This window comes from Nicotiana attenuata, chromosome 2, assembly GCF_001879085.1.
Source record: "Nicotiana attenuata strain UT chromosome 2, NIATTr2, whole genome shotgun sequence".
Lineage (NCBI taxonomy): Eukaryota > Viridiplantae > Streptophyta > Magnoliopsida > Solanales > Solanaceae > Nicotiana > Nicotiana attenuata.
In genome coordinates this window covers 47,972,147-47,998,098 of record NC_031990.1, presented here as the reverse complement: position 1 = coordinate 47,998,098, position 25,952 = coordinate 47,972,147, and the positions used below count along the sequence as shown (strand labels likewise).

Genomic DNA, 25,952 nt, shown 5'->3' with positions numbered 1-25,952 from the left:
GTGCAACATTATGGCAAAATTCACTATCGGAAAATTGAAAACAAGGGTTATCACTATCAAGAATAATAGGAGCAGCAGGACGGGTAATAGGTCTGGGTCGGGGAGCCGGGGGAAGGGTAGTAGGTTGGAGACTACTTTCACCAATTTTAGCTTTTCCCTTACCACCAAACATTTTTTTCAAAGAAAATGCCATATTAATTACAATTATGCAAACTAAACACACAAAAATATATTCTTAAAAGTTAAGAGTTGGAACGAGTTTACCGAATTGCCGAACAACTTCTTGAAAATTGAAAATCGTTGAAGACTTGAAGACTTGAATACTTCAATTCACCAACTTCACAATTTTTCACGAAATTGCAATAATAAAATAAGCAATTATAGAAGAGAAATTAGATATAGATTGAGAGAGATTGAGATAGATTGATGAATTGGTGAGTAAAAATGAAAGAATGAGGGGGTATTTATAGTTGAGAATTGGGGAAAAGTGTAATTATATAAAGTTTGGGGTTAAAATAAAGTTTGGGGGCCAAATGGCTATTTTTTAAAGTTCCAAACGGTTGAAAATTAAAGGCCAACGGCTAGATTTTAAAATCTGACCGTTGGCTATTTTTAAAAAAAAAAAAAAAAAATTTTTTTAAAAATTAGCCGTTGGAGCCCGTTAGGACCGCTAGGCCCGGTTGAACCGGCCCAGGACCGCCTGCCGGTCCCGGGCTTAGCGGTCCCGGTCTTAGCGGTCCCGGTCTCGTGGGCCTCGTGTACAAGACCGGCCCGTCACGGGCTTCCTACCCATTAAGGGACCGGCCCACCAGGACCGGCCCGCCGGGACCGTTTAGCCCGTTAGGACCGCGGGCCCGGTCCCAGACCGGCCCACCAACAGCCTTACCTTGATGACATCACTTGAAATGATGTAAGCACTTTAGTTGGTCAAAAGATAAGTGGCAACTTGAAACAGTGCAGTGCAGGCAGAAACAGTGCAGGCAGTCACGTCGCTTCCAGCTGTGTCCAATTGACTTCGTACTGCTATGAGGGAACCACAAAGGTATCAGGTCCTTGTTTGGTTCTCTATCTCCCGAAGCTATAGCAGTTCACATTTAGCTGGAATCCGTTAATTTGCAGTGTAGCCCAAGTGTGTTAGGTTCCTTATCTGGTCCTTGACAGTAAATTTGTTAGATCATCAAAATATAAGGCAAAGACATTGAAAACCTATGAAGTACCACAGTCACCGCTCTGCCGTACCCTGCATGCATAGGAATCAACGGACATCAGAAACTTTAATTATTCAAACTTGATGTTTGCATTAAATTAACAAATGTTTATATTTTTATATACAGTTCTGTATTGATTAATCACAGTTAATTAGCTGAGTATATATTTTCATCTCTATAGATCACTTAATTATAATTAAGTAAAATATAGTGTGAATGAGTTTTTTCTGAACCAATATCAACTAATCGAGCAAAAAGTTAATTTGTCCCCGTCAAAGAAGTTGGAGCTAAATTGACATTCTGCTTAACCAAGTCACTAATCCAATCTTGACTGGCATACTAAATGGGGGGAAATAAAATCAAAAGTCTTCGCCTCGTTGTCACCCACAAGACGTAAGGCTTAAGTTAGAATCAAGTCCACATGGTATGTTTTGAGACAATTCATCTGCTCCTAGGTTTTTTTTTACCTTTCTTTTCTTTGACCAATTATTTTAAACACAAATGGAAAATTAGAGAAAAGGTCACGTTCTCCCAACTGATCCAGTTGATGATATAATGGAAGAACCTCATAAAATTAAAATGAATCAATTAATTTTACAATTTGTATGGTACTTGAAGAGGCTAAATTAATTGGAAATGAATTAGCAGTAAATTGTTGTACTACTAATAAATCATTAACGCCTTAGTGAAATAGCCGCCCCCCCCCCCCTATCAGAGGCGGGGGTTCAAAAATTTTTTTTTATAACTAATGGGAATTGAACCTATGATCTTATGAAGGTTTTGAACCTCCTTGACCACTAAACTACACTTTTGAGTTGTGTTAAGGGGGTTCAAAACTTAATATATAGAGGTAAAAAAAAAATTTGCCTTATATATACAGTGTAATTTTTCGGCAAAGAGGGTTCGGGTGAACCCCCTTCCGCCTCCCTAAATCCGCCCCTGCCCCCTATACTTTCTTACTAGTAGTTCCTATATGTATTTCTTTATTTTTGCACGAAAAGCTTGAAATGATCATTTCAGTTGGATTTTTATAATATATTAAAATAAATAGTTAAGTTATTGAAGTATATTAAAATAAATAGTTAAGTTATTGAAGTATATATGCAAGGACATTGATGCACGTTGTACCAAACTACCCGTCTCAAATTATTTGTCATGTTTCTTTTTTACAAGCTCCTTAGGAAAATATTAATTAGAAGGGGTTTTGGACTATTTTATTCATATTTATGTCTTAAGATATAATCTCTCTTCATTGAACATTTACTCAATTTATGTGCTATCTCCATCTTCAAGAACAATTATTATGAAGGGTAAAATGAAAAAAAAAATTAGTTTCGTCTTGAACTTCGAAAATAATAAATAATTTGAGACAACTATGTTTAGAAAAATTTGAGATGGAGGGATGATCACGCCCAACTATGACTTATAAAAAGGACTAAGCGGTCGTTGCAAATATAATCCGGTTTACAAGTCCGGAGTCGAATCCCACAGAGAACTAAGGGTTAGCTAAAGTTGTTGACTATCACTAAGAAGATAAGCTCAAACAATTCCTATGTTATAAATATTAAGATTCTTATATCTAATTAACTAAATAATTAAAGGAGTAGATTAACAACTAAAGATACTATGGGTTGGAGACATGACTAAGGAGGTCTAGAGTTATGATTTTCCCTATTTGTCGGAATCCTTTCCGCTACGTTTTCTATAAATTTGCCTAAGTCTTCTCTACCGATCATGAGCGCTCTGATTGTCGTAATTCTCTCCCGAGTAACTACCACAATTTACTAGATATATTCTCCCAAATTACGCTAGCTGGCATTAAGTACGGCTCACTCGGATTGCACCAAGGTTTCGTTATCCCTAATCCCACCTTTAAACATTTCGTAGTGATCCCTCATATACGTTAGGAGTGATGTTGCTCGACAACTACCTAAATATGCACTCTCTCCGGAGTAATACACACTAAATAGGCACAGTCGATTGAGAGTTCTTCAACCAACCACAATAATAACGTAGTTGAACAAATAGAGAAAATACTACGTCAAAACTATATTAACGTAACAGGAAAATCATCCTCCAATAGGTTCCATCAAAACCCTAGATAACAAATTAACTATTCATAATAGTATGCATAACTACAATACTAGAATTCATAACTAATAATGAAAATAGGAAGAAGGAAGTGAAAAACTCGTAGAAGAATTCTCCTCCTTGCTCCTAGTGTGTTCTTGCCTCCTTAGGTCCAATCTCCGGTCTCCACGGCGGCTCCGTGCTCTCCCTAGGTCTAAAGTGTGTCAAAAGTCTGTCCAGTCCTCAAAATAGCATTTGTACATGTATTTATACCAAATAGGGTCGGGGCCAGACGAAACACCTTCTCCCGCGCGAAATAGGATAATCACTCTGTAAAATTTGCACTACCGCGCCGCATGGGGCGACGCGCCAGGCGGGGCGGTAGTGAGAAAGTTCAGATCGCTGATTCTGACAGGCTGCAGGAAATTTTCACAGGCGCGGCGCGCCTCGCGCCACTCCACGCGTCGTGGTAGTGGGAATTCTAGAAAACGTAAAACATGAAAGTTGTAGCTCTTTTAAACAGCTTTCCAACAATATATTGTGGAGCCCAAACGGAGTTCTGAGCAAAAAGTTATGTGCATTTTACTAGACAATGTGCCGTATGCCCGCTCGATTCTTCGTTTCGTTCTTAACTATCATCCGTTGATCCTGGAACACGATCCCGGCTTAATTCCTTGAGTTTTTACTCAGACTTCAAAGCTCCAAATCACTTGAATTCATTCCATAATATCGACATAGCTCGGAATCACTCCTACAAGGCATAAAATACACAACTAGTGCAAAACACTAGCGACTAAAGCTTAAATTCAATTATAGTGCAGTACATTAGAGTGTAATAAGCGATTAAAATACACAATTATAGCATATCATCAAGGGAGTAACAATTAAACTTTAAGAGTAAGAAATTAAATAAAAAATACATAAAATGACACATAGTCTTGCAAATATTAATGTGGTACGTACTACCATGCGCCAGGTAAATTTGAGGGTTTTCTGATTTGATTCGTCAGCTTTTGGTTGTAAATTATAGAACACTAATTTTACTAATTCTCAGCCAAACAGTATCTTGATCCATGAATAAGTGTGATACAATTTTTAGTTTAAACGGAATAAAGGAATTTTAGTAACTAAAATATAGTACCGCATACTTGATTCATCGGCTTTTGGTAATAAATTAAAATATTAAATGAAGTTGTAATTTTACTAATTATCAGCCAGGCAATGTCTTAATCCAGGAACAAACTGACGGTAAAGACAGAATTATTAAAGAGTGGGAAGAAAAAGACAGAATTGTTAACGTTGACACTGAAAGGAAAATAGAAAAGGAAAAAAGAAAAAATGGAAACTTTACAGATAAAATTTCCACACACTATCTCTTCTTCATACTAACAAGAAAGCCTTTTTTCCGTCCAAAAGCAGGCACCCACTTTCTCCTCCAGAAAGTGCTTTATGATTAACCCTTTATCAGTTGCAGATTGATCAACCAACTCTATGAAATCAATTTTCTGAGCAAAATTGAGCTTCTGGAGAGAGAATTACAGAGGGATTTGTAAATATTAGTGAATTTGGAGTGATGAGTGGGGAATTTGGAGTGATTAAAGTAGAAGGGATCTGTGATGGGGAGAATACGGTGTTTGTAGCAGTGGGAAAGAATGTGAAGGAGGGCAAATCCATACTCTCATGGGCCTTAAAGAGCTTTTCTGTTAGGAGAATTTGTATTCTTCATGTCCACCCCTCCAATCATTTACGTAAGCTCACTGCCTTCTTTTAACATATGAAATTTGACATTATGCACCTGCAGTATACACACATAAAGTCTTGTTTGGGATTGAGATGCAGTTTTTTGATTGATTGATTCATTGATTGATGCACATAGAAGTCTTCTAATCAATCTAAACATATGAAGGAAAATGTGTCCTTTTTGCTCCTTTTTTTTTTTTTATGACATTCAGGTCAACTTGCGTGCACTTCGATCATTCCACCTTACTCCAATTTTAACTCATCATGCAATTCAACAACTTCCTAATTAGTATACTTTTAACCATAAAAAAAACGAAATAGCTTGTACTAACTTGCTGCTCCATTTACCCTTGAACCCATAGTATATCTGATAATCAACAACAACAAATCCATTGATTTCCCACAAGTGAAGTCTGGGAAGGGTAAGATGTACGCAGTCTTACCTCTACCATGGAAGGGCAGAGAGGCTGTTTCCGGTAGACCCTCCGCCGGAGAAAGGATGAAAAAGAGTAATGACAACAAGTAGTAACAACAACAAGATAAAAGTATATCTGATAATCGCACAACAAAATAGTCCAAAGTTCCCAAACAAAGGTATAATAGTTTTAAATCAGCCTTATCGAGATTATACGTCAAAAATGCTATTTTTCGACCAAATTTTGCATACTTCAGATGAATCTCTAATCTCAACAAGGCCCCAATCGCTCCAAAATAGAATGACACATACTGCATGATGCGTTAGTGATCATGTCAAGCGTGATAATTAATAATCTCTTTTCTTGTTGCTATAATGAATATAGTTCTCTCTATTTGCCAACTATTCAGCCTTCTCTTTTTTCATGAAAATCATAGTCATTCCCATAGTCATAGATGAATGGATTACATTTCTTTGAATTTGCAGTGGATGGGAAGGTTTCAGGTACAAAGCTGAAACAGCACATGGTGAAGGCATGCCAAGAACTTGAACGCCAAAAACTGCACAAACTTCTAAATCAGTATCTTCTCTTTTTATCCCAAGCTGGGGTACATTCTTCTCTTATTCCCTTCTTAGATTGACTTGGCATTGTTAGTTATTCACGTCCTTATATGCTCTATATAAGGTCATTTATGGAACCCCCCCCCCCCCCCCCCCCGTAAAAAAAAAAAAAATAAGATAAATAAATAAAATAAAAATGGGAACTTCATGAAGTGACAGATTCAGTATGCCAGGATTATTAGCCTATCTGTCCCATACTGAGTGGCCCTGTTTGACTGATCACAGCTATTAAGATGAGAGTTGAGATTATAAGTTGTTCAAAATCTAATGGCTTAAGGAAGCACTTTCTTATTTACTGATAAAAAGAAAATTAATGGCGTAACTATCCCTGGGGTTACTCTTAGTCTTTGTGGACCTGATTAGAAAAATGTCATATAAACAAGTCGTAAAAGTGAGCCTTATGTGACTTTATAGTTATGTAATATTTGAGAGTGCTTTGGGTGTTGCAAAAAGAAAAGCTGGATGTCCAGCTTGTGAGCCCCTTGTGGCTTTCATGTTTTATCACATCTAGAGAACTTCCTTTTGAGGAAAGTGACCGCAATTTGGAAGGTTACAGAAAGAAAAGTTGGAGTTCCAGTTTAGTCCAAGTAAGTTGTTTAACATGGAACTTATGCTGAAGATAGGTTCCAATAGCTGTCTTCCAAGTATTGATCATAACATCTTTGCAGAAAGCATAACAATGCTTTGCATGCCTGTTAATGTATGTTGAGATAGAGTAAAACCATATTATTGCTTGCAATAGATAAAGTTGCTAATATTCAAAATATTGAACACTGCTCACTTCTGCAGATACAGGGGGGTAAGGTGTGGCTTGAAATGAATAATGTGGAGAAAGGGATAATACATATTATTGAACAACACAAAATTCAATGGCTTGTCATGGGAGCAGCAGCAGAGACTCATTACTCAAAGTATGACACATTTTTTTCCTTTGAAGATCTATCATAAGAGGAACAGGAAGCTTTGGAACTTTAGGGAATGGTTCTACTATCCATTCAAGTGATTTTAACATTTAACTATGTTACTGACTGGTGCATCTCATTTCATGGGTTTTTTTCATTTACTTTATTTGCAATTTTGGCTATTTTTTTAAACTTTTACTATTCTTCTTCTTTTCGGCTTAATCTTTAGATTTTTACCTTTCTAAATAGAGATTTGCCCTACAGAGTTAAAGGATATTGTGGCTCCTTGTAAAAATTGAAGTTTTTGGTGTAGGACTTATTCTTAAGACTTAAAAATATGATGGCTACTGGCTAGAATTATGCTTCATTTGGCTGCTAAATAACTGCTGCATAATTAGAGTTGCTTGATAACATAAACTCATGCTTTCTACAGGCAGAAAACCCAGCAAGATTTGCTAGAATTAAGTCCTAAGAATTTAATTAAGGGTTTCTTTTGGTATTAGAATTTCCAATAAGCATAATTTTGCTGATTAGGATTCTCTAGATTGCAGACAATTGTCAGAGCTCAAGTCCAGCAAAGCTAAATTCGTGTGCCAGCATGCACCAATCCACTGTCAAATTTGGTTTACTTGCAGCAGCTACCTGATACATACGAGGTATGATGACTGTGGGTGTGAACTCATCCAGATAACATATAAAGCAATGGCCTATATATGTTACTCTATTGTTGCATGATTCACTTTCTCATGATGTGCTTTGTTATCAGAATACTCTTTTGATAGTCATAATCTGCCGTTTTGTATGATGTATCCACACATTTTACAGGTCTGAGTACTAAAAAACAAGTGATCGTCGAATCACACATGTCCTTTTCTTGTCTTTTTCCACATTACAGTGTTCTAGTTGACAGTCTGCTTGTGATGCGCGATCATTGCAACCCCTAAAGTGATATATTTTGTTTTGGACGTAAATGAGGTTACACTGGAAGAAGCTTAACAATATTCATCTGTCAGCTTTTGTCACTTTAATATGCCAGTAATGCTATAAGTGTGTCACTGGCTGTTTCTTTAATGGATTTTCAAGGTCACATTAATATATAAGTGGTCCTTGGGTATCTTTTAGCTCGTTATAACTTCTGATCTATGTAATTCTGACATGCTCCACCTAGAAGTGGAATTTCTGAGAAGTTGTACAACTAGTTAGAAATGTCTAAAAATATCCACCATATGCGCTCTCATCCATATACAAATATCTTCAGAGGTCCACCTTACCTTGGCTACAGGCTCTCAACTCCCTTGTTATCTTGTTTCTGCTGCTTCACAGTCCAATGTTGTTTAAGATTTTTAAGTTCACTTTTTTATAAGTTAAAAGGTTCAAATTTACTTTACCTTTCATATCCCGGTATTCCTCCAAGAACAGAGACAAGGTGTGAGACAGACAACAACAACAACACAGAGGCGGCTGAATAAGTTTGGTGGCCTAAAGCAAAATTTTAATGGGAGGACTTAAAAGAATTTCCTATATTTTTATTTGAAGTAGAGTTTTCTAGCTTTTTGAGAATAAATATTTTTATAATTATTTGCATAAACCATTTAATCTTTCCTATGACATTATTGATCTTAGGTAATAGAACCCGATTCAAGAAGTTGAAAACTTTATATCAGAATAAATTTTTGATATTTCAATATACTTGTAGATTACCCCGGGTAGCTTGGGATTGAAGAATGAGGACTAATTGTTGCTTTTGACAAACAGTTTTCTGAGGTTGACTAATTTTCTTTTTTGTTTCCCTTTGTCTTGCAAGATCTAAGAACTGCTCTCATTTAACTAGCAAAGAGTCATTGTCGTCTCCAAAAGATAATGGAGGAACCAAATTGCATGATCATGCTGATAATGGATATGAAGATTTGAACATTTCGGAAGACGCATCAACGTCAGATGACAAAATGGTTAACGTTGAGATCAAAGGAAACTATTCACTCTTGCGCTCAAAAAACAAGTGTGAAACACATTTACATCGTTCAACATCTCTTCCTATACTGGTAAGCATTGTACTTTCTTATATGGAGATGCCGCAAACTTGTATTCAATATCATGAAAGCTCTTAAGGTGTATTTAAATCTTAAGAGTTGAAGTTATGATCTGTATGAACCTTCATCACTTAATCTCCAACATGTACCAGCTCCAGAATTTCCTTAGCATTAATGTAGAGTTTGTTACAGCTCGTCTTGTTAGAGAGATCGATAGAGAGAGAGAGAGAGAGAGAGAGAGAGAGAGAGAGAGAGAGAGAGAGAGAGAGAGAGAAATGATCGGAAAGTTAACGTAGTACCATCTTGTTGGAGACTGTCATTGGAGCACTTACTGTGACATGCATTATGAAGCTACTAGTTTCTTTTTCCTTTCTGGTTAACATGAAGCTATTATTTATCAAATATCTGATCTAGGAAGAAGGAGGGTTTCACGCGAAACCCTCTAGTGATGAAAGGAGTAGACTGGAGCATGCTATGATGGATGCTGAGAACTCCAAAAAAAGCGCATTTGAAGAGTCGGTAAAGCGATGGAGAGCTGAAGAAGATGCTATGGAGGCTATCCACATGGTAATTCTTGCTTCCTCCTTCAAGTATATCCATCTCTCTGAATCTCCCAGTTACCTCTTCACTTTACCATTTTGTTTTATGCAGTTGTGTGTTTAAGAAACAAGAAGTCGGAAAGTTACGAACCACTGTATGAGATAGCTAAGACTCCTGTGTAGTTTTTACCACTTGATTATCAGTTCTGATCTTCTTTAGTTTCTCTAAGGTGGTAGTTACTATTTTGCATATTCACCATGACTATACTTGTCTAGTTGTCTTATGATGAAAATAACATATTTTATTTGGATTTCTTGCTTCACACCCACACCCATGCACGAGCACACGCGCGCGCACACACACACACACATGTATATTGATATGTATATATCAATTGAATCGATGCATGATACCAGCTGGCAGCTAGTTAGATGTAATGATATGACTTGGTACTTCCACTAGAGCTTGAATCATAGGCGTCTCTGCCCTACTAATACTTTTTGGTGGATAGAAGACGTCCCATATTTTTTTAACATGCTTGTCACTGACTTTGGATTGTCCCAGGCTGAAGTGTCATATAAATTATCCAAGGAAGAGGAAGGCCGAAGGAAAGAAAAGGAGGAAATTTTGGCAAAGCAAAAGGAAGAAGTAGAAAGGATGAAGATTCAGCATGACCTGTGCCTGAAAGAACTTCAGATGATCCAGGAGAAGAAGCTTGTACTAGAAAGTCAAATAACTGAGTCCTCCTATGCAGCGCAGGAGTTAGAGGAGAAGATAATTCAAGCAGTGGAGCTGCTGATATCTTTTAGGAAGAAAAGGGATGAGCTGCAGATAGAGTGTGACAATGCAGTTAAAGAAGTTAACCAGTTCAGAAAGTTGGTAGAAGCTGACACCGATGAGCATTGTATCAAAAATTTCTTTTCAATTTCTTTTTCTGATATCATAGAGGCTACACAAAATTTTGATCCAACCTCAAAGATTGGAGAAGGAAAACTCGGAAGTGTTTACAAGGGGATTATTCACAATGTAAAAGTAGCTATAAAGATGTTACCAGCTTGTGGTTCTTTAAGTGATTCAGATTTCCAACATAAGGTGAATCTCTATGAATCTTGAGATGCTATATTTGTGGTATGTGTGCAATTGCGTTTCTTGTTATATAATTGTGTTTGCTGATTCCTTTTGCACTTCTTTATGCAAGTACTAGCTGCCCTGCTCTATATATTATACACTTCATTCCCGGCATTTTAAAGCTTTAGTTTCAATGAGATTGAAATTTCACACATTCTCCCAAGGGGTGAAACTTTTAAAGTACACAATCTTAGTGAAATGTGGGATGGATAATAATTCTTGAGTGGTTTCATTTCATAGTTCCTATCCCCACCCTCCCCTCTTGTGGTGTCTTTTGTAGGAACCCTTGTATGTTTGTCGTGGGATAAGTGACTTGGTGAAATCTCCTCGATTTGTTTCTTCTTGATCTCAAGTACAGGACAGTCCTTAGATCTACTATAGATGCTCCTGTTCCTTAAATGCGGAGGATTTTGATGCTTTGACAGAATATGAAATTTCCTTCCATTTTCTGCTTTAATCCTCAATAACCTGTTGCTTGAGGAATAAAGCCGCTGTTATCATCTTTGTTCTTATGGAGAAATTTTAAGGCTTTCTGGCGTATGTTGTGTCTACACTTTTCCCATTCTTTGAATAACTGTACATGCATTCAATTTTTTGTTACAGATCCTTGGTTTTACGATTGATAAATAAACAGTTTCTTTAACAATTTTTTTTTGTTCATTACAGGCAGAAAGTTTGAGCAGGGTGAGGCATCCAAACCTTGTTACACTGATGGGGATTTGCTCAGAATCTAGGTCCCTTACCTATGAATTCCTTGAAAAAGGAAACCTTGAAGATCACCTGGCTGGCCGAACAAAATCCCGCCCTCTTTGTTGGCAACATCGGATAAGAATTGCTGTTGAGATATGCTCTGCTCTTATCTTTCTGCATGCCAATGACCCTTGCCTTGTCCACGGAAACTTGACACTTAGTAACATCCTCCTTGATGCTAAATTTATCAGCAAAATTAGTGATCTGGGAGTCCATCTCTTGGTTTCCCATTGTGAGAATTCCAGTATTGATGGCAAATTCTGTGGTAAGGATGACCCAGAGGCTTCTGATCCAGAATGCATCGATAAGGGACAGCTTACTGTAGAATCTGATGTTTACTCATTTGGTATTATACTTTTACGACTTTTGACTGCAAGACCAGCTTCAGGTATAGTGAGGGAGGTCAAGTGTGCTTGGGAAAGTGGGAACTTGGGTTCAGTTTTGGACTGTTCAGCTGGTGAATGGCCAACTGAACGAGCGAACCTGTTAGCTTATCTAGCATTGAGGTGCTGTGCGGAGGATCCTTTAAATCGACCGAATATGCTCTTAGAAGTCTGGCCAACAATTGAGCCAATGAGAGATGTATGCACACCATGCCCGGATTCAAATACTTCATCTCAGGGTTCCAAGGGTCAACGACGAATTCCTCCTCATTTTGTTTGTCCTATCTTCCAGGTAAGCTTAAGATATATGATTGGTTTTCTTTTTCATAATTAGATGCTTTTACCTCCTAAATGGAGATGTATAAATTGTCTGTGTGAGATGCTCCATTTTCGTGATCAATGCTTGTTTTGTGTGAGAATATGTATATAGCAATCTAGCATTCAGTCTTGTGTTGAGCACTCATTCTATGTGAATCTACATAATACTCACGTTCACTCAATAACATGTTAGGTTGCGCTAGCAAGCGACTAGGATAAGAATGTCTTAATTTCTCTCAGGTGATACGAAACATGATATGAATGACGAATACTTCGCATGTAAAGAATTAAAGAAGCCCCTATATCCTTGGCAGTTGCGCTTTCCTGACTTGAACCAAGAATAGTGTAAGATACTATCAAGAATCAAAATGTACAGTCACAATAGTGGAGCCGGAAACTCTGATCACAACAACTAAAACGTTTAAGCTAAAACAATTTTTGAACGACCACCTTTGCCACTATTCTAGGAGCTTACATTATCTCAAGGGAAGTTCGATAATTTGTGTATGTGTGTGTGTGTATATATATAAACACACACGCACACGCACACGCACACTATTTTCACAGTATAATTTTTTGAGGAATGGAATTTAATTGAATTATTGAAACCCCTTCGTTATATGTAGTTCTGCGCTGTGTACAGATGGTTGCTGAGACTTCATATCTGGTATACTTTGTGTGTCCTGTTTGATTGATGTCTTATCTTTTCCATTACACTTATCAGGAAGTTATGGAAGATCCATACATAGCAGCAGATGGTTATACATATGAAGGTGATGCAATAAAAGGATGGCTGTATAGCGGACATGATACTTCTCCAATGACAAACCTTAAGCTGGATACCTGCGATCTAATTCCCAATTATGCTCTCTATCGCGCAATTCAGGAATGGCAGCAACAATCCTGAAACTCATTAGGGTCTATAATGCCTTTTACAAACAAAAACAGCTACAAAGTTGATATATACACCGAAATAGAAAGTTAGCCATACCTCTTGGTAGTCCCACTGAGTTAATGCTTGGATTTAACTTATTTGAACTTGTCAGGAAAAGTATACAAGTCTTAGGGTGTGTTTGGTATGAAGGAAAACATTTTCTGGAAAATGTTTTCCAATTTTTCCATGTTTGGTTGGATTAAATGTTTTGGAAAACATTTTCCTTATCAATTCATTTTTCTCCAATTGGAGGAAAATGTTTTCCTTATCAAAAGAAGGGAAAACATTTTCCAAAGCTCCTTCTCAACCTTTCTCACCCTCACCAACCCACCCCACCCCACCCCCTTTCCAAAAAAAGGTTTTTTTTTTTAAATTTCAGTTTTTCCGTTACCATCCACCCTACTACCCATCCACCCCCCCCCCCCCCGCTTAAAAAATATTTTTTTACCTTAAATTTTTTTTTTTTTGCAATTTCAAATTTCTGTTTTTCATTTTTCTGCTAACCCCCCCCCCCCCCCACAATTTTTTTTACTTTTTTTTTTGTAATTTAAATTTTATTTTTTTGTTTTACTGTCCCCCCCCCCCCCACCCCACCCCACCCCCCCGAAAAAAATTTAAAATATATTTTTTAGTTTTTAATTTTATTATTTATCAATTTAAAGGCTCAAAATTTTACAAGTTCCAAAATTATGAGTTCAGAGGTTTATGTGTTTGGAAGTTTACGAGTTCGAAAATACGCGGTTTTTGCGTTAAAAAGTAAAGCATCACATTAGTTCCTTTAGATTGTGTCAATTTTTAGAGACTTCGGGAAGGGGTGGAGGAGGGGGAGGGGTGGGGGGAGGTGGGAGGGGGAGGGGGAGGGGTGAGGAGAGTTGCATAAAAAATATTTTTCTAAAAAAAACTATTTTCTACTCTCTAACCAAATAATAGAAAATATTTTCCACTTACCAACCAAACAAGAGAAAATAAGTGATAAAACCACTCATTTTCTAGGAAAACATTTTCCTTTCGTACCAAACACACCCTCAGTGCAATATTGAGATGTATAGATTTTATTACTATGTACATTGCATACTTTGCATATACAAATATAGAGCAAAAAGGACGGCTCCCCTGATCTTCACTGTGTTTGACATGGCAAAAGTTGTTTTCTGGGAGAAATTAATTTTCCAGTATTTGTTACCCTGAATTGCCGAATATGTTCTCTCTTGGGAAAATATTTACCTTGATTAAATTATTTCCCAGTATTTGAATTGCTGGATATATTTTCCTTGATTAAATTATTTTTCAGTATTTTGTTAACTTTGGTGACTTTGGCCACTTGTGGAAAAAAGTAATTTTCGTTTACAAGTAATTGCAGTTTTACTTAATATTATTGTCTTTAATCAACACTTACACATTATTGTCAATCTTTAATGCTCAAAATTACTACCAAAGCACTATCTTCATATCTTGCATCTACCTTATAAAGTTACTACTATATGTTATCTACTTTTTTATCATTCAAATACTAGAAAATGTTACATAAAATAATTTTTCAAAACAAAACAGTTTCGAATGGAAAAATAATTTTTATATACATATATTACATTATATTAAACATATTCTCAACTATCTAGTGTTTAGTTTGCTTTCAGGTGTAAAAATCGGGTAAATTTTAAAAATAGCCAGATTTACAATTGGTCGTTCAAAAATAGCCCAATTTCAAAAGTAATTGAAATTTAGCCACTTTTTATATAAAGATAAATCTGAGCGAAAACACTGTTCAAAAACCGGAAAATATTCCAGTATATTATGCTGGAGTTCCAGCATAAGTATACTTGAACTCCAGCATATTATACTGGAGTTCCAGAATAAGTATGCTGGAACTCCAGCATAATATGATGGAGTTCCAGCATAAGTACACTAGAACTCCAGCATAATATACTGGAGTTCCAGCAAGTATATTGGTCTAGTATAATATACTGGAGTTTGGAGCACCGATGCTCCAGTCTCCAGTATATTATACTGGAGCCAGCAAAGCATACCGGTCCAGCATAATATGCTGGAGTTCATACACAAGTGCATCGAACTCCAGTATATTATGCTGGACCGGTCTCTATTGCAGCAAAATAGTGGTTATTTTTCATTGACTTGGTAAACGCTGGCTATTTTTGATTGACCAGTCCGAAAACTGGCTATACTGTGCTATTTTTACGTACTCTTCATGAAATGGGTGCAAAGCCCATTGGGGTTGGGTTATAATTTTGTGTTGGGCCATCACGATTCACATCACATGCTTCTTTTACAGGAAGAAGAACAATCTAGAACAACTGTCTGGCACAAAATCAAGGCGAATCCCAGGAATCTCATTAAAGCCTACTAGTCAATTTCTTTTTTTTATAATAATGGTGGTGATAGCGACTTTTCAATTCTCCTGTTTTTTCCTTTTCATTTAGTTGCAATTTTGCACGAATTGTGGAAGAGGATTTACATTAAATTCATAATAAGAGGACAACTGCGGGCGTTTGTTCCAAAAATATGTCAAGTTTTTCATCTCCTTGTAGTAACAATTTTAAAACGGAAACTATCCAGAGGCACTTTTAGCTTTTAAAAAAGTGAATGACTTCTTATAAAATTATTTGGTTAGAAAATGCAAATTGAAAAATCTCCAAAAGACGTTTTAGTAACCAAGATGTTAAAATCCAAAACATAATATCGTAAGTCTAATCTCAATAAATACATAACACGTGTCTTCAAATATCATTTTATAACAAGCACTATATATATATGTATCAAATAGTCACAAACAATTGATAAATGTACGCCAGATCTAGTATTTAAAGTTTATAGATTTTAGATAAGCCTCAAGTTAATATACAATAATAATTGAAATTACAATCAAATATTTATAGATATTGACGTAAACTTCCTATTACATATACAAGTTTGAGCAAAAAATTACTAAATGTAGGCTAACATAATACATTTCTTTTCTTGGTGATAACAAAATATTTTCAATTCCAATGTATTTTTTTTCCTGAATTCCAATGTATGAAAATGAAAAAAGTCAAAATATATTTGGAATTCAATAATAGATTTAGCAAATATATATTTTACTTGCCATACTTGCTCAAAAGGTTACATATTTTTGCAACTTTACACATTATATTCTCCCTTTATTTTCTCACACTTTCCCTACTTCTCACTCTCCCTCCCTTTGGTCCCTCTGCAGATTTCGCCGACTCCTCCTCCCTCTCCTAATATATATATATACAAAAGGCTCCAGCTATACACACATTCATACATATATTCACATAGTCTTTTTTTCTCTGTACCGGCGACTTTCAATCCCTCCGACCGCCGGTGATCCCTCGATACTTTTGCGGCACTGGTGTGTATTCTAAACTCTACTGAGGAGTATTCTTTTTCTATGTTTTGTACCGGCACGTGCCGATCACGGATCACGTCACCTCAAGCCCTAATCTGACGCACTTTTTCTTTCCTTTTAATCAAGTTAACTCTACTTTGATCTGATATTAATGTACTATTTGTTATTGCTTTGTTATTTCATTCATATCATAGAGTCTTATTTATTTTTATTGGAACTTTATTAGTTCTATGAGTTGCTTTACTGTGTAGAAGTTGTATATCTTTATTAAATTTACAGCAACCTAAGCAGTGTATTAAACTACTGAAGAAAGTTTAAATTTTGATGCGCTAAATGCGAATGCGCTAATCAGTAACTATGATTCTCATTCTGCATTGGTGATGGAACGGGGAGCTTTTTTCAAAAATTAATATTCTTATTCTAAATGCTGTTGAATTCAACATTTGAGCCCGGTGTACAAATTTATCTATTGTAATTCGGCTCTATGAGTCATTGTTGAAATGATAATTGATGGTGAATGCTGCAAACCTCATTATTGGGAATGATACCTTGAGATTCAGTAAAAAGTTTTGAATCCCTTGGCTTTGGTCCGATAGTAAGATTGCCACACGTGATGTGTGGATTAGGCGCATGTCATAGGTTAGAACACTGCCGCAGACAGAAGCCTGGTATTTAGGTGGAGAAGGGTAGAGGAACAAGCCCATTATCGACCAGGTTGTAGATTCTGCACCCCTGGCCCTTGGGTATTTCTTGGTTACTTATTAAAATAATAAGAAGTTTTGAAACATTATGGTTAACAATCCTTAATGTAGGTATGGTTCCTAACCATAATCTTTAGGAAGGAAAATCTTACTTTTTCTTTGATAAAGTAATAAAGGAAGGAAGATCTTACATAAGAAGGATAATATTAAAATAAGGTCTGTTGTTAGAAATAAGATTAGGTGAGCTTCTAGTTTTGACAACTGATTTCGTTATCCAACATTTATGTATCTTGTCTGATCATATGGAATCCTTAATTGCATTGAAAAGGATGGAATCTAATGCCTTAAAAATAAATTTGAGATTTGGTTGGGATATTTAAGGAAGTTATTAAGAAAACTCTGTTCTGTATAAACAGTAGATTATTTTCATCGAGATGGTTAACAAGACTGATTATTTGACAGCACAAAATTTACCTCTTAGTTTCTCTTCTACTTCTGTCCACCTATTCAATAAGCATACATGGTAAGGATCTTCAGGATTTCAAGTTAGTTGAAGGGACTGGTATACACTTCACAATAAAGCGGTAAACCTTTTTCTTGTTGAGATGTTCAAGGAAATCCAGCTGTACCAATAAAAGTCAACTGTACTTGGCTTTTAAGGAGAGACTGCTGCTCGAGATCAATTAGATCTATACTATAGAAGGTGAAAAATTGCCCTCAGGGCCTAGCTCAAGTGGCAAAGGGTGGTGAATTTGTGTCTTAGGTCACAGGTTCAAGCCCCCACACCATGCAAAGCAAAGCCTGGTATTTAAGTGGAGAAGGGTAGAGGGGCGGGCCCATTATCCACCGAGTTTCGAAGGCTGCGGTTGGTCTAAAGGATCGGCCCAAGACGGATTTCTCGGTCATCAAAAAAAAAAGAAGGTGAAAAATTTATCTAGCCTTCTTTTAGTGTCCCATTGCCTTTTAACCAGTAAATTTTCTATTTATTCATTTGTTGATAGGATATCTGCTTTTTCAAAACTCTTCTTCTAGGTGCAGTAAGAAAAAGAAAAGAAAGAGAAGTTTCGCTGGTTGAATGCTGGAAAAACCATCTTTCTTGCATGAATTGCACTCAATTGCTTCAGTTGTAAAACGAGCTTGCGTCACAGAGTCAATTGCATCATAGTTGAAAGAATATTTTTAAAATCAGGAACGATTGGAAGAATATTTTCAAACAAGGTAGTAGTTGTTGATAGTGGAAGTAGGCTTGCTAAATAATTAAATACAATTTAAATATGCACACTTGGGATCAGCTGCTCATTTAATACTCGAAAATTAATCTGTGAAATGACCAATGCATGCCTAAAGTTCTAAAGCTAACAAGGTAGATAAGTTGAGTTTGTAAAGCTAATCACCAGGATTTTTTCTGCTTCAATGTAGGGTTTGAATTTTTTACTTAGCCAAGGGTATCCAGAAAAACTTCAAAGAAGGTTTGCATCTTTGGAATAGAGGTCAACTTAAGAGATTTTCCAAAATCCTTTAGAAGTGAACCTCTTTTTGATTAGTGAAATAAGTGTTAGGCCTGGTTCCCGGATAGGAACTGTCTGAGTAACAAATCAGTACTAGAATATCTTCTGCTTTATGTTGATCTCAGGTGCCTGCCGAAAATAATTTATGCTTCTGAGTGACAATTAGTAGAATAACTGAGATAGGTATCGGCAAAGTAGAAATTTTTATTTTGCTTACTCTTTTAGTTTCCAGATGTTTTGGATTTGCTATATAGTTGTTTTAGGTCAGAATGTTTTAACATTGTGGCTGTTCATGCAAGTAATTCTTTTTATTTCTTTTCTGTCCATTTGTTTGCTGCAATTTTTCGTAACTCAGTGGCATTCTGTGATTGTATCTTCAATTTATGAGTGCAGTTTCAAAATTTTTATTTTCAGTTGAAAAATTTAATAGTAGTGTCTCTTCCAGGTTATGTGTAAAGATACAAGTTGTGTTCATCTTTTCTACTTTTTTCTTGCCTTTTTTTTTTATTTTTATTTCTGCTGTAAAAACACATATCTTTTGCAGTTCTTGCCTGCCATGATGAAGATATAGTATATCTACACAAGCACAACTCAGAAACATGCACGTACAGATATATCTGACTCGTGCGGCAGAATATGCGATATTAGTTTGGACTGTCGATATCTAATTGATAACTTCTTCTGCAGTACGATTTTATGAGCCATTAACTGAGAATACATGTCAGTTGGAAAGCTCAGAATAGGTGCTACTCCAGCTGCAATGAAAGCCGATGAGGGAAATGATTCGCTTGATACTTTGATTAGGCAAGCCATAGGCAAGGAGCCTCTTTTTTCTTTTTCAAGAACAGGGGATGGTCCTGTCCAGTGGTTTCAACTGCTTCATGGTTTAGAGCAGCAAGGTAACAAAGTAACGTCTAAAAATGGATGCATTCATAGCATACAGCATTTCTCTAGGTTTTTGAGCATATTAGATAAGTTAGTCAGGTAAGTCACCAATATTTCAGTAGGTCTGAATATCTTGTGGTTGTGAAGAATGTCAAGCTTTTGGCAGTACTTGTCTTTTGTGTGTTAGAGGCAGAACCCTTCAAGTACATGAAATGGACTAAAAATTGGTTACCTATGGAGCTACAGTTGAAGCCATGGGGATTGATTTTGGTTTATGTGGTTCTTTGTGCAGATAATGCTGGTGGTTGGCCAATGCTAACACCGTTAAAACTTCAGAAGTGTGAAAAATGTTCTCGGGAATTTTATGCCCCTATAAATTATCGGAGACATATGCGTCTGCATCGTCGAGCTTTAAACTTTGATAAGGTATCTTTAGATGTCATTTTCCTTTATATTACTTTATACTTCCAGAATAACAAGTTCGTTTTATTCCAGAAAGTTATAGGTTTACTGTTGCATATGTAAACCACCTTTTTCCAATATAATTTCCATTCTGGTGACCTTTACAATGTTTTGTTATAAAACTTTGTGCAGTTGTGTTTGCTTGTCAATAATTTGAATATGGGTGTGATACATGTGCATCTTATTATTTGTTCACATTTTGCAGGAATCTCGCAAATACAGGGATCTGCTGGGAGCATTTTGGGATAAGGTACTCCCCTCTGCTCCCCTCTCTAAATTTTCTTTGTAGTGTTGTTCAGTGTCCTTTGTTCCATATGGCCATTTATGTGTGCATAACTACATGCAGCTCTCAGTGGATGAGATTAAGGAAGTTGTATCGTTGCATGATGTTTCAATAAAGGTAAGTACCAGATTCACTTTACCTGTCTTAGGTATTTGTTTGCCTGGAATTTGAAGTGAGTTTTTTTAACATGCAAATTTTGACCTTATAAAAAAAAATTGCAAATTTGAGACAAATGGATCATCTAAAATCAACCACTGATCATCAAATTGCTTGCAGTGATTGTAGTAGGATAATTGATGATGTGCTACAAGGTGCTTCTTACATCTCTGACGTATATATGTGAAGTTGACAATAGTATGTTTGTATTCTGCATGTTCTACCTTTCTATGAGAAATTACAGCTTAATTCTTATATTTGGCAACTTGCACTAAGTTCCATTTCCCTTTATAGAGAGGTAGCAGGCTGATTATTACCACACAAGTAATTGTTAATGTAGAGGTTAAAGGATCTATTTTTTTATTAAAACTATCTCTTTATTTCATATAAATGTCTACTCATGCTAGAAATCTCTAGCTTGTTTATAATAAGCGTACGGCTGGCGGTAAATTTTCTTTAAAAAGTGACTGTTAGACTGTAGTACGCTAGAAAATTCTAACGTTTCATTTGCTGATCTTTACAGTTACAAAGGATCATTTTTGTGGTTGATAATGTCTTTCAGGACCTTGCTGGATCTTCACTTGTTAATGACCTGGCAACATCTCTGCAAAAGATGGCGATTTGGGCTCATCCTCAAGATTATTATAAGGCTGGTTTAGCTTTGTTGGTAAGTAATCTATTTCAACTTCCTGTCAAGTGCTATCGATGCCCTTCCCCAACAAAAGAGAAGTGAGCAGAAGAGCCAATAATGCTCCTAGTTAATTTGCAGGAAGTCATCCAAGGTAAACCTTCCAAGCTTCCAATTACCTCTCAGGAATTATTTAGCATCCTTGATGATGCTAGCGAAACGACATTTTTATGTGCCGGCACAGCCGAGTCGGTGCAAAAATATGTTTTTGACGGGTATGCTGCCAAAAAAGGTCTCGAGTTGAAAAACATGGTTGCTTGCGCTAGCTTCCTTTTTGAACAGAAACTGGTAGTTCTTTCTTCCTTACCGCTTAATTTTTTTTTTTTATTTCTTGAGAACTAGCTAGCTTTATGTTGTCTATGTGTACATGTCTATAGAAATATTAACACCATGCACCAGCATACTGCATTGAAATGAATGTTTCTAGGTTAATTTTTTGATATATTTTGGGAAATGCTAATAGTTGTGCAAAGCATTCTCTGTTTATTTTTCCTTTTTCTCGTATCAGACTGATCCTGTCCTTTAAACTAACCTGCACAGTGACTTGTGTCTTGTTATGCCCAGGTAAAAGCATGGTTCGCAGACAAAGATGCTGAAGCTATGAGATGCCAGAAGTTGCTTTTTGAGGAGGAAGAAGCTGCTCAAAAAAGGTGAGGCACTGTTTACTGTATTTCTCGTTCTCTAATATTGCATTTTCGTGTGTCCCACTAGGAATTATGGCTTTTACTGATCATCAATTTTCTTATGTTCTTAGTAGGTAGTCAATAATTGATAAAGAGGCATTCCTTTTATTTTATGGAATGAAGTGTTAGAAAACATTTACATACTCGAGGTGTGACTATTTTTGTAAACAGATTTATATGTTGTGAAGTTGTGCTCTTGGAGTTTATCCCCTCTTTTCTTGAAGCAGATTGCTTTTCATTTAGTTCTCAATCCCAGAAATAGTATATGGATATAAAGAGCCATGTATGGAGATAAAGAGCCATTTTCACATGTTTTGAGGACTGGTGATGTTGACATTTATATCCCTATTAATGTGGCCAATAATTTCCTCTGGTTTCATAGCTACTTGTTTTGTTACTTGTTCTTCGCCAACTGATTTGTATGTCTGGAAAATAAATAATGAGATTTCAATAGCTTTTTAAGCATTTCCGGAAGGGGATAGAGTGAGACTGAACCAGCCATTCTTGTTCATAGTTGTTGGGAGAGTTCTCTTCATGCCATGTCAAGAGTTCGAGGCTGAAAGTTGTCAGCAGTGAAAGCGATAGAGTGAGACACAAATCAAAGGGGAAAATATTCTACATGCTTAACAACTCCTAGCTACTTGAAAGATTTGTTATCACTTACATAAAAATAAAATAAGATACATGATTTGCCTCCAGGGTATTGTTCTAGTGGTAAGAGCACAACATGTGATGCAGATCATCGTTCAAATCCTGCTGGCTGCTGCAGACAAATGCTTGGTATTTAAGTAGAGAAGGGTAGAGGGGAATGCCCATTATCTATTGAGTTTAGAACCGTCCGTCACTAGCCCTCGGACTTTTCTCAGTTATCAAAAAAAAAAAGAATAAGATACATGATTATATTTTCAGTTCTGCAGTTACAGAAACTCATTTCACTATCATTCTTGTTTTCTTGTAGACAAGCTGAGCTGTTGGAAAGGAAAAAGCTGAAAAAGCTTAAGCAGAAGGAACAGAGAGCAAGAGAGCAATCAAATTGGGAAAGGGGAGATTTGGAGGTACCTGCTGATTCTTTTGAAGGTCCAATAGCAGAATCTTCTGTCCGTTCAGCGGCAGCATCTGAATCCAGTTCTAGTACTCCCGAAGTATCTGCTGATATTTCCTCCTGCCTTGAACTTGTTCATTTCTCTAACAATGAAACTATGGACATTGAAGCCCACTAAATATCTCTTATCCGCACCTGGATCTGGTTGAAATTCAGGATGTTGAGCCCCCTCCAGTGTCTGCAAATAGTCGACGGCATTTCCCCCACACCCAGTGGCAAGTCGCAAAATCACAAAGAACAGGGAGAAATGGTTTTCGTAACAGCCAGAATCATGAAGTACAGAATCTTGAACCAGTACAGAAGCATGGAGTTATTAAAGACCGAGGTGCCCCTGTTAATGGCAGTAAGATTTGGACAAGAAAAATTAGAGTGCAAAATGGTGAGCGCTTAAGGCTGGATCCGCAGAAAGAGGCAGTTGATCAAAATCAGAGTAACTGTGAAGTGATGATTGGTTCTATATCTGTTCCAATGAAAAATTGCAGCACACATGGACAGGGTAACTGTCCTGCTGTCGAAAGAGATAACTTTGAAAGCACAGAGCCAGCCATGCTACAAAAGTTAAATCATGTACAGAAGCCAGCAAAGCACGATGTTCTTCAGGGTGGGTCAAATGGAGCAGCTGTGAAGCTCTGGAGGCCTGTGAGCAGGCATGGAAGTGGAGGACAAGATCCTGGAGAGGATGTGATCTCTGTAAAGTTGGACAATCGGACTTCCTCCACTGAAAATAATTTGCGATTATGCTCGAGGGACAACCCTACTGGCAAGAGTAAGAATTACACATGTCAAGTTTCAGATGGAAATGTTCTTCAAGGTCTGGGATTTTGCAGTGTTTCTGCGAAAGCTTTTCTATCTCAGAGTATGTTTCTATGCTCTTATTCATCTCCTGCTCTAGGTTTTCTACCTGCTTATTATCAGCTTCATATTAGTCTGACTGGTTTGAATAAATGTAGGATGGAAGGAGGCAATCTCGGGAGATCATGTTAGATTAGTCCTTTCCGATGACACTGAGGTTTCAGGACAGTCCGACACGCAAAATGGCAGTTCAGAAGCAGCCCTGCCATCAGCTGATCAGGACCATGGTATTCTTGTCAAAGCTGACAACCAGCAGGCAAATACTGCAGATCTTAGTTTTTCGTCCAATGGCAACAGTAAGGTCAAGTTTAGGCAGAAGCCTGACAAGTCTACTAAGATAAAGTACATACCAAAGCAAAAAAAAAAAAAACCATAATTTAGTAGGATAAAGGTATTTCATGGTTATAATACCAGATTGTGCACAGCTTTTACAGTCCAGCAGAGGTTCCGTTTTACCTGTGGTCTTCTGTCAAAGAGTTGAAGGAAGGTTTTCTAGAGTATACAGTCCCATTGTCGCTGCATTATGGCTAGAGTATACAGTCCCATTGTCGCTGCATTATGGCTAGGGTAGTTTTCTTTTTGCAGCTTCCAATTTTTCTGTAATAAGTTGGCTTTCTAAATTTTTTGATCTCAGTGCTCGTCATTTTCTGCCGTTGCCGCTCAACTAATCTCATGTTTTCTCGGATAATATGTGAATATAGGATCAATTGATAAGATAGTCCCAATTATTTACAGAACAATTAGATTAGCACTCACTCTGAGCTTCTTCTAAATTATTTTTGGTGCTTTTTTGGTTCAGTCAAAGACCCCACTTGTATGATTATACTGAGTTTGTTGTTGTTTACTAAGGGATAACCTTCTTGCTACATCTGCGTATTCAGGCGCCACAGGATATTCGCACTCTTTGGTTCTCTGCACTGGCTGTTGATCTTTTTCTATCCTCCTAAGAGAACATATGAAGAAGGTTCATTCCTACTTGTACAATATAATTCCTGACGACTTGACACTACGGTCAGTCTTTTGTTGCCCAGCTTAGAATACGTACTTAAGTAACTGACTAGGATTGATCTGTTTCTTCAGTTTTCATGTGGAGGCTATGCAGATTGATCATGTTTTAACAGGAGTAATATCATTATTACACCCGTTGTATAATTATGAATACTCTCCCTTTCAAGTCAAATTTAACTGGTGTTGAGTTTAAGATTAAAATGTTGAACAGATAATAATAATAATAATAATAATTATAATAATAATAATAATGATGATGATGATGATGATGATGATGATGATGATAATATTAATATTAATATTAAACTTAATCGCTAGAGAAGTTAAGTTTTCAGCAAAGTCATCTAAAATAACTTTTAGGAAATGTGTTTAATTGACTGTGAGCTTCCCAAAGATGAAGAGTCTTTGAGCACTTCTCTTTCGATATTATTTTTTCTAAAGTTAATTTTCTAAAGATAATACTAAACAAACATGCAACTTTACCTTTTGAAGACTAACCAATAGGAAAGAATGTCTATTTTACTTTTTAAAAGGTTAGTAATTTTTTATGATCATTGTTTGACCAAAAAGTATGAAACCTTTTGTTAAATTAATTAAATAAGAAGATAATGAGTAAATCCTAGCTAAGCATAATAAATTCTAGATCTGAAACTTGTTTGTACAAATAATGTGGGATTGCGTTAAAACCAATTTAATACAACGCGTTTTATTAAATGATGTTGTTATGAGTGAGTGGGGAAGAATGGTAGGCAATAAATATATTAAATGGCAATAAATATAAATAGAGAGAATGATTCACCCAATATTGAGGTGGATGATTCCTCTTTCTCACAATGATGTAAGACAAATGGATATGAGAATGTAAGAAACTTTCTAGGATCTGATGCGAGAAATGGGGGATAAACAGCAAATCGAATCTCTATGGAAAGGCAATATTTGTATTTTACTAGAGAGTCAACTTTTCATAAGAGTTCTTATCACATATAATATTACATACCTTTTTCTTCTCTCTACCTTTCTATTTATATGGGATATATCCCTTATCTAACATAAAGTACAGGTGCAGAGAATATTCAATAGAATATTCCCCTAAAATGTCTTGCTACAAAATTAGCCGTTATGGCCGGCCTGAGTATTCGACCTCGACCCCGGTTACTCAGCTCACCAATAGGTTCCTTCCATCTTGAGTACGACCTCGGCCTAATCATCTCTTAG

The 25,952-nt window shown here is 36.5% G+C and overlaps 1 protein-coding gene and 1 pseudogene across 2 annotated transcripts; both read left to right on the top strand.

The window, feature by feature from the left end:
* On the top strand, positions 4,585 to 13,137 carry LOC109209227 (U-box domain-containing protein 32). The gene is made up of 9 exons (XM_019372458.1): positions 4,585 to 5,026; positions 5,920 to 6,041; positions 6,844 to 6,965; positions 7,508 to 7,612; positions 8,761 to 8,998; positions 9,401 to 9,553; positions 10,091 to 10,618; positions 11,321 to 12,079; positions 12,830 to 13,137. Exons 1-9 carry the CDS (start codon positions 4,852 to 4,854, stop codon positions 13,010 to 13,012), a joined length of 2,385 nt encoding a protein of 794 aa, XP_019228003.1. The 5' UTR covers positions 4,585 to 4,851; the 3' UTR covers positions 13,013 to 13,137.
* Positions 16,326 to 24,595, top strand: LOC109209218 (annotated as a pseudogene). The gene is made up of 10 exons (XR_002065323.1): positions 16,326 to 18,031; positions 19,306 to 19,517; positions 19,796 to 19,929; positions 20,171 to 20,215; positions 20,312 to 20,365; positions 20,967 to 21,071; positions 21,174 to 21,380; positions 21,657 to 21,742; positions 22,734 to 23,733; positions 23,828 to 24,595. The product of XR_002065323.1 is annotated as an uncharacterized LOC109209218 (transcript).

Coding starts and splice junctions, on each gene's coding strand:
- LOC109209227 (XM_019372458.1), top strand. CDS start 4,852: ATGAGTGGGGAATTTGGAGTGATTAAAGTAGAAGGGATCTGTGATGGG. Junction 6,966..7,507: donor GCAGAGACTCATTACTCAAA/GTATGACACATT, acceptor TCTAGATTGCAG/ACAATTGTCAGAGCTCAAGT. Junction 10,619..11,320: donor ATTCAGATTTCCAACATAAG/GTGAATCTCTAT, acceptor TGTTCATTACAG/GCAGAAAGTTTGAGCAGGGT.